At 41.4% G+C, this 9,244-nt stretch overlaps 2 protein-coding genes across 3 annotated transcripts in view; one reads left to right on the top strand and one right to left on the bottom strand.

The window, feature by feature from the left end:
• The first annotated feature begins 575 nt into the window (after positions 1-575).
• On the top strand, positions 576-5,938 carry ap4s1 (adaptor related protein complex 4 subunit sigma 1). Its single transcript, XM_061743717.1, has 6 exons — positions 576-785; positions 2,739-2,888; positions 2,961-3,047; positions 3,129-3,197; positions 4,078-4,089; positions 4,600-5,938. The coding sequence occupies exons 2-6, from the start codon at positions 2,751-2,753 to the stop codon at positions 4,726-4,728; spliced, it is 435 nt and encodes a 144-aa protein (XP_061599701.1). The 5' UTR covers positions 576-785; positions 2,739-2,750; the 3' UTR covers positions 4,729-5,938.
• Positions 5,896-9,244, bottom strand: part of hectd1 (HECT domain containing 1) — a 51,290-nt gene continuing 47,941 nt past the window's right edge. For both annotated transcript variants that reach the window (XM_061743715.1, XM_061743716.1), the window contains 4 exons: positions 9,015-9,108; positions 6,995-7,145; positions 6,729-6,873; positions 5,896-6,653 (listed from right to left, as the gene is read on the bottom strand). In XM_061743715.1, coding sequence (XP_061599699.1) covers positions 6,516-6,653; positions 6,729-6,873; positions 6,995-7,145; positions 9,015-9,108 — 528 coding nt within the window. In that variant the 3' untranslated portion in view covers positions 5,896-6,515. The remainder of the gene's footprint in view (positions 6,654-6,728; positions 6,874-6,994; positions 7,146-9,014; positions 9,109-9,244) is intronic.

Genomic DNA, 9,244 nt, shown 5'->3' with positions numbered 1-9,244 from the left:
AATTTATTTAGTTGTAGATATTCTTCCCGTGTTTCTCTCTTTCTTTTTCTTATTACAGCGTACTTTTGCAACATTTTGTTGTTCATGAATCAAATTTTATTCACGTGTGGCTGCCATCAAATTCCACATGAGTTAATATTATTAATATTTTTTTCCCCCCGAAATTCTAAAAAATCGCACTTTCAATTGTTTATATGTTTTCCGTTTTCACGAGTGTGTCACAAGTGTGTCACAAAAGAAATAAAAGAAATAAAATACAACAGAAATAAAATAGAATAACAGAATAAAAGAGGAGTAGTTCATTCAACGGGAAAAAAAAAACGAAAAATACATTAAAAAATTGAAATGAAGAAAGTAAAAAGTAGAAATAGCTTTAAGTAAATAAAATCAAATGAAATCATTCTCTCTTTCCTTTTAACACCAGTCTGAGGTGATGGGTATTGACATTTTATCAGGCTCTTATTTTGAAATACAACACTTGAAGGTCTTGACATTTTGGAACGAAGTGGTTCTTGTGCTTCTGCTGGGCTCTTATTTTGAAAAGTCCTCCCTAAAGGCGGAAACCGTAATACCGCCTGTGAGCGCGCTACACGTGATGGCTGACTAACATTTGTTATTCTTCTCCGCTTTCGTTGTAATGGATTTAACAGGCTGTATATCAATACAGGCGCATTATAGAGCCACATTAGGATGATAGGATGTGTATCAGTACAATTTAGAAGCAGGTTATATTGTAGTTCTTCCTGGTTTAGACTCGTTTAACAGCTGGCACGAACTAGTCGCAGGTAAGTACAACACTGGTCCTGATGGCACCAGACCGCAGTTAAAAGCACCTGTAATCGGGTTGAAACAATCAATGTGGTGGCCTTATGTGCTTCTGGAAGACAATAATATATCAAGATCAGGCCGTAACCGTAAGGCTGGCGAGGTTCCCGGGCCTCTTGTGTGATTTGTACCATTGTTTTGTTTTATATCTGGAGATTACCTCTCCAGGTGACCGACAGCTACCTGCTCTCTGAGACAAACTACCGGGGCCACCTCTCTCTGTCTGCCCTTAGATGTAACAACACGATTCAGAATATTAAAAGTGTGTCTGGAGGAGGTGCGCACTGGGACGTCAGTAGTGTGTGTATGAGGATCATTTAAAGAGGCACAAACAGCCTGTCCCACCTGTCATCAGGTGAGACATGGGTACACTTCTAGACTGTATTTTTTATTTTTCCATTGGTACTCAGAGGCATAGACATATTATATACGTAGACGCCCCATGGAGCTGCTGCGATACGTCAACGACGCCGCCATATTGGATGTGGCAAGACTGCGCTGTAAACTAATACAAGTAAATGGACTTATTTTCATGAAGTGCCTTTCTACAAAGAAATGTACGTTTTACGTCTCATTCATTCATTCACACACGCACTAATATACTTGGGAAACAGTTAGGCACCAAATATAATATATTTCATTTTCTCAGATGGCAAAAAATAGAACTTTATTGATCCCACATAGGAGTAATTCATGTTATATCAGCTATAGAGAACAAGGTAGTGCCGAAAAACAATATATATATCCCCTCACAAAAATAAGAAAAATACAGAAACATATTTGATTTGATTTATTTTTGTACATGTAAAAAAAAATACACTTCATGAGAAGTTTAAGAAAACAAAACAACAAAATAAAGAATTTCATCCTTTAACACTTGCTATCTTAATTTACATGTGCCAAAAAAGGAGTAGGAAGAAGTGTGAACTTATTTAGTCCTACCCCCATTGACTGATCATTTAACCTGTATTTATCAATACTCACACACTGTACTCACACTGCTAAGTAACTAATATTTATAATAATAATAATAATTATTATTATTATTATATACTGTAATTATACACACACACACACACACACACACACACACACACACACACACACACACACACACACACACACACACACACACACACACACACACACACACACACACACACACACGCATATTTCTATATATTTGTACACCCATGCCCATATAAATATTTATATAAATATACTTATTTACACTATACTGTCTCTATTAACTGTCTCTATTAACTGTATCTGCTCTATATCTATGTATATATTTACCTGCAGAGGCAGGTTAAGCGGCTTTTAGGGAAAAGCCGCTTAACTATATTTTCTCATCAACAATTTTATTGTCTGAAAAATGGTTCAAATGTTATTTTGTTGTCTGAAAAATGGTTCAAATATGTTATTTTGTTACTTGAAAATTTAAAATATGTTTTGTTGATGAGAAAATATGTTTCTCTATTTTTCTTATTTTTGTGAGGGGGGATATATATTGTTTTTCGGCACTACCTTGTTCTCTATAGCTGATATAACATGAATTACTCCTATGTGGGATCAATAAAGTTCTTATTTTTGCCATCTGAGAAAATTAAATATATTATATTTGGTGCCTAACTGTTTCCCAAGTATATTAGTGCGTGTGTGAATGAATAAATGAGACGTAAAACGTACATTTCTTTGTAGAAAGGCGCTTTATGAATGCCTCCTGGAGGAGGCCTGAGGCAAACCCAGGACCCACCGGGGAGAGGCCTGGGGATGCCTTGGTGTCCTCCTGGAAGAGATGGAGGGTGGCTTGGGGTCTACTTGGGCTGCTGTTCCTCTGATCTGAACCTGGATAAGAAGAAGCTGATTGGTGGATGGAGTCAGTGTAACTCGGGTTTGTGGTTGGGTTTCAGGACGGCTGGAGGATGATAAACTTTGTGCTGATGGTGAACCAGCAGGGTCAGACCAGACTGTCCCGGTACTACCAGCCGGTGGAGCTGAGCAGGAGAGCGGCGCTGGAGGCCGACGCCGTTCGCTACTGTCTGAGCCGCAAGAAAGAGCAGGTATGGTCTTGTTAACCGGAGCTTTGATCCGCTGCAGCGCTGGCCTCTGACTCCGGACCCATCTGATTGCAGTGTTCCTTCGTCGAGTACAAGGACTTCAAGCTGGTTTATCGGCAGTACGCTGCTCTGTACATTGTGGTGGGGATCTCAGACAGCGAGGTGAGCCTCCAGATGAACCTCAGTGGATGAAATTTGTCTGCTTCATCAGCACAACATTTCTCTCTCGTTGTGACTCTCCAGAACGAGCTGTCCATCTACGAGCTGATTCATAACTTTGTGGAGGTTTTGGATAAATACTTCAGTCGGGTGGTGAGTTCAGTTTCAGTGAGCTTACTGTACAACTATTTATTTAACAAAAACAGAGTGAAAATGAAGAAATCAAGTGGACAATATTAAATACTTAAAAAGCACGGGATCAAGAAGACTAACAATTTTTCTACACTGACAAATAGGGATGAGAATCAAGAACCGGTTCTTGTTCAGAACCGATTCTCAGAGTTTCAATTCCTTGGAATCATTTGTAAAATTTGCAAACGATTCCCTTTTTTTTATTCCAGTGGGCAGGAATGATGTCATCACGCACATTGCTATGCAACTACATAAGCTAGCAGTCAATAGTAAACATTGCATCACATTTCAGTAAAAAATACAACAGGGCAACTTTCAGTACTTGCCAAGTGGATGTTTCGTCAGAGGGTGAGGGTTGCAGATTTGCAAAATGCACAGTTTGATTGGATTTGTCTCAATTGGATTTGTCACTGGCTGACAGTTTTCCTTTTAAAAAGGAGAATTTTAATTTTCTATTAGAAAAATGTTGGACATTTTCAAGGAATTGCCACAGAATTAATGTTGTATTTTGTTCATTTCTACAGAAGAATATTACAATTTTCATTGGTGATGCTAATCGACCTTTTGTTGCCCTTTTTTCAAAATGAGAATTGGTAAAGAATAACTTGATAAGCAGAATCAAAAATGGAATTGGAATTGTAAAAATCTTATCAATTCCCGTCCTTACTGACAAGCAGAGAAAAAATAACATTTATGTCCCTTTTCCATGTCCAACCAAACACTATTATAAGGCTTTCTTTGACCAGAATGACAATAACTTTAGAATTATATTCAAGTGCATAAGGCCTGCGGGTCAGTTTTACTGCAGTAACTGTCTTTTTGTCTGTCTGCCTGCCAACAGAGTGAACTGGATGTATCCTTTAACAGAAACGTGATTGTTCCTGGTGGTCATCAGAACTGCCGCTGCAACCTTTTTGGATAAGCTGAAGGCTGCTGGGAATCGTGCTCAGACTCATACATGTTTGTAGTCCAGTTAGTTTTTTAGTCTAATCTGGTTTCATTGCAGGTTTATCTGAGCAGCATCGGTGTAGAAACACTGCTGGATGAAAGCAGCTAATGGAAGCATTTGTAGAGTGAAAAATAATAGTTCAAGACAAACTCTGGTGGACGAGGAAGACGTTTGGATGCAGATCATTATTTTACAAGTTTAGCTGGAAAGATTCATTTTAATATCTATAATTAATCAAATTTCCCTTCAGTGATAAAGTATTTTTGAATTGAACAGCTTTTTATTATTAGATATGAGCTGTCTGAAACTCAGAACTGGTTTAATCAGATTTATAGGTGGAGGTGAGGATGTGGAAGTTACTGAACAATAAAAACAAGTTTTCTTGACATTTCCTTGATTACATAACGTCTTCAGATCATGTTTAACCTGGACTCCGTTCACATCATCCTCGACGAAATGATCCAGAATGGTCGCATCGTGGAGACCAACAAGAGCCGCATCCTTGCGCCGCTCACGGCCATCGACAAGATGTCAGACGGATGACGCCTGCAGCACTGATGTCACAGACTATTTCAGTCGGACCTGGACTCGACAGGTGTCTCCAGATGTCAGACTGAAGAGGCATGAAACCAGTGTCAGTCCAGAATCTAGGTGTGAATGCTGCTGCTGTACCAATAAACTCAGACTGGTGACTCGGGTTTGTTTGTCGGCGAGACAGCTGAAACACTTCTCCTGGTTTTGGCTGCAGCAGCTCTCCTACTTTTCTCCTGGACCATCCTTCCACGTGCAGGGACACATCTAAAATGTGGAGGCACGGCCCCCCAGGACCAGGAATAATAATTATGATTGCCCATCCTGTTCTACCGTTTGATATAAATATTGTAGTGTTTGTAGCACCACTTGTGACCACATGGGAGCAGTATATCAAAATAAAGTTTGTGCATCGGACTCAAATAAGACTTGAGAAGCCTGTGACGTAACCCACACACATGCCTGAAGTGTGTTTTTGTAGGCTTTTCTTACTGCACAGCGTCATGTTGGTAGGAACTGGCCTGGTTCATCTGAAACAGGACAAACTGCTGGATCAAGCAGGTCTGGAAGCAAACTGGACACTTTCACTCAGTTGTTAGTTTATATCAGTTTGGATCAAATCTGTTCAAACATCATTTGACGTGTTGCTGCTGAAACCCTAGACATATATATTATATACATATAGACATGTCTTAATGTCCAGTTTGTTTTACTCTTGTGAAGCACAGCATTATTCTTAGATGTTATTTTCATTGGTTGTTAGTTGCCAGTAGGTGGCAGCATTAGACCGCTGGTTGCATTCTAGTAGTTCTGTGTGAGCAGGTCTGTGGTCCTCCTGTGGTCAGACGTGGTATTAAACTGCTGGTTTTAAAATTACATCACAAAGTTTAAAATTTAAGTTTTAAAGGAGCTTCAGGCAGGATTTATTAAAAAAATTCGTAAACGTTTTAGTTTTCTAGTAATAATGTCAGATGAAGCGTTCCAAACCAAAATGAATGAGCCCTCTAGCGTATCTCTCCGTTGCCTTGAACAGGCTGTTGCTGCAAAATGTTTAATATGTAAGAATACATATACAAAATAAATCGTTTGAAAATGAATGCATTTAGAATGTTTTTATTCCAAAATAGTTTAAACTAGGTTTATTAAAACATGCTTCCATCCACAGATGACACGACTCAGTCTTGTCTTCATACTTTGCAAACGTTTTAATGATTATTTTTGGAGCATACACATTTGAAAATATCTGTTTACCTCAAACTGCAACTTCAGTTAAATAAATGTTTATAATATACAAAGAAATATAGGGAGAGCAGAGCTTCTTTCTTGTTTTTAGGTGTGCCTCGCACACCAGCAGCATCTCCGTCGCTTCATCGGAAAGGAAACAAACTGAGCTTTGACCTCTTCTTCTGGTCAGAAACCAAAAACTGTCGCACACACAGAAGCTGAAAGAAGAAAAACTAAAAACGAGTCTGAAGTGAAAACAAAAGCTACAAGTCAAACCAGATCAGCGCACACGCATACACACGCACACACACACACACACACACACGCGCACACACACACACATGCGCCAGCCTGCAACGATGAGCTGAAGACAACATGGCAGCTCTGGAGGTTGTGGCGAGGAAGATGATGCTGATCAGGAGGAAGGAGGAGAAGACGTGAGGACCGCAGCTCTTCTATCGGGTTTTTAAACGTAAACTTCTTCCTCCAGCAGCCGTCGGTCCATCCTTCACTCGGCCGGCTGCTCTGGCGAGACGGAGAGGTGAGTCTGAGGAGCATGCTCAGTGTGCAGCAGGTCAGTTGAGGTGGAAGCCCTTCTCCATGGTGGCGGCTAACAGACGCTCCCTCATGATGTCTTCAGATGAATACTCAGGCAGCTTCAGATAGTGGACGCACGTGTTGACTGACGGGTAGCTGGAGTCTGTGGCGTCCACCTGCAGGGGGCGGCAACAAGTCAGACTCCACCCACATCTTCACCTGCCAATGAACCAATTGGAGCAGAGACATACCTTCCTGACGATGGTGAGGCGCGGGTGCAGGTTGGCCAGGCCGCCGGGGGGCAGTGTGGAGCAGCCGGTGGTGAACTGCAGGAAAGCTTTTCTCTCATCGGATGACATCCCACACAACACCCTGACAAAGCGCAGGAACCCAGGGCTGATGAGAGAATGACAGAGGAGAAGCAGGGAGGGAGAAGAGACAGAGGAGGAGTGGTAAGTAACAATGATGTCACCATCTACTTTAAAAAATAAAAAAAAGTCAGTCAGAAGAGGAGTACCTGTCTCTGGTGTATCCGAGCTTTGGTTCAGTGTAGTTGATGATGTCATCAGAAGTCCAAGAAGGTGACTGGTTGCCACAGAGGATCATCTGTACCTCTTTATGACTGAAGGAGCTCAACTTCTCCATTGGAAAGACACGATTGAACCCCTCTGAAGAACAGGAGACAGATTAATTATTTCATCAGTAAGAAAGAAAGCTGGCTACGAGAAAATACAGCATCTCTGGAAGAAGTTTGGAACGACCTGAGAAACATTTTCACAACAAAAGGACGTGAACTTCATAGTGGTAAGGTGACCAGGTAGTTCAGGTCCTGTCACATGATGTTCTAAATTACATTTAAAATGAATCTTGTGCTGCTTTCAGACAAAACCCATCAGCACCGCAGCAGACAAACACACCTGATCATCCAGACAAGATTAAATGAACTCTGATCAATACTGATTTGTTCTAAACAGGAAGGTTCAGAGCTTCAGCCAGCTGGCTGTTCCCATCTTCTGGATTGGGTTTTCCAGGAGGCGGTGCCAGAAGATGCCGACCCCCACTGGATAGACAAACAGCCACTCAGAGACAGGTGTGATGATGGCCATCTCTGATGTTTTGAATCATGGTTCCTGGATACTCCTGCATGAGTCATCACATAAAGCCCCCCCCCTCCCTGCCGTTAATGGTTTGGTATGTTCTGTACTGGTGGACATGAGACCCTTTTACATTGCCAGACACCCTGCGTCTAACGCATGGATCTAGCCTGTCACCTGTCCTTTTACATTGACCTGTGTGCCGTGTCGAGCTGCCCATGAATAACTCTCCTCCGAGGGTCGTCTTAACCGCGGGTCAGGTCTAATGTAAACGAACTAACTGGGGTAGCGGGTCGTGGGAGGGGTTTGTTGATCAACCTCAGTACAACCCACCAGGGAAGTTTTTATTTATTTATTATTTTATAAAATAAAGAAACAGCAGTAGCAGAACGTCACAGGTAGGATCTATATGTGCAAGATGAGTAACTGGAGAGACGAGGAGATCTGGGAGCTGCTCAGCCTCAGAGACGAGGACGCCATAAACCGGTGGATGTCCGGAACCACAAAAGGATGATGGTCCACTGTTTGAAGTGGACACAAAGATGACAAACTGGGACTTTGCAAGAACCAGAACCCGGCCAAAAGACTCTCATACTGATGTTCATCCATCCTGGTTTTGAAAACTACACCTATCTGACGGCGTATTTCATCCTGCTGGTGTGGGGATAATACCTCCGTCTACACACAGGTTACATTAAGTTTTGCAGATAACTTTATTTTCGTTTGAGAGAATGTAGTTTTAGTAGTTTTAACATGTTTTCATCGAAGAATATGATATCATAACTTTATATTTGTGCTAATGTCAGAGATAGAGTGTATTTTAAAATTTCCTCTGACGTTTTCTGAACCTTTTTCTTTTCTACCGAACTTACAACACAGCTGGCACACAAAAGCGTAAAATCCATTAAAGGCGGATCATATAAGGCAATGATTATACAGACTTAAGTGGGCGCAATATATGGCCTATTGTCAGTTGTTTTAGTGTTAAGGGTGTTTGTTTTCATGATACGTTAGCCTGTTATCTCAGTTCTGATATCACCATGAACACAAGTTACGCTGTTTCTCCAACTGCAGGAAGAAAGGGATGTGTTCTCTTGGTCCGTCCACCAAAGTACATTCTCCCAACTTGTTCTTACAAGTATGGACTTGCGTTCTTGAGAACTGAGAAACAGCCAGTTTCTCTTTTTCCATCGTCACTGGATTCCTGAATGAGGGATCATTTGTGTCTCATGATCCATCACACAGCGGGTGTTGTTATTTCACCACCATGAGCTCAATCCTCTGCTCTGTTTCACACTCCTCACTTGGTTAATCCTACTGGAGGCCACAAAGTGACAACCTCTTTCTGCTTCAGCATCAGTCAGATGAGCTCCTTCCATCTGACCTGCATGTCAGAACATCACAGACGACCCCAGAGGGACAGAAGTAAGATTCTGTTTTTACCTCTAAAGGCCACCATCTGCTTCTGGATGCCATTGTGCATACAGAAGTCGAACATCAGCTCCACGTATTCTTCTACGTTCTCCATGGTCACCATCTGCATACAAACACAAACATAGTGAAGATTAAAAGGAACTTTATATCAGTATAATTTACTGAGCGTAAAGTAAATGATGGTTGAGGTGCAGCAGAGATATAGGGTTTAGATCTGCAGAGGTCACCGTGAATCTGGA

Source organism: Cololabis saira, chromosome 16, assembly GCF_033807715.1.
Source record: "Cololabis saira isolate AMF1-May2022 chromosome 16, fColSai1.1, whole genome shotgun sequence".
Lineage (NCBI taxonomy): Eukaryota > Metazoa > Chordata > Actinopteri > Beloniformes > Belonidae > Cololabis > Cololabis saira.
This window is presented reverse-complemented; position numbering and strand designations above follow the sequence as displayed.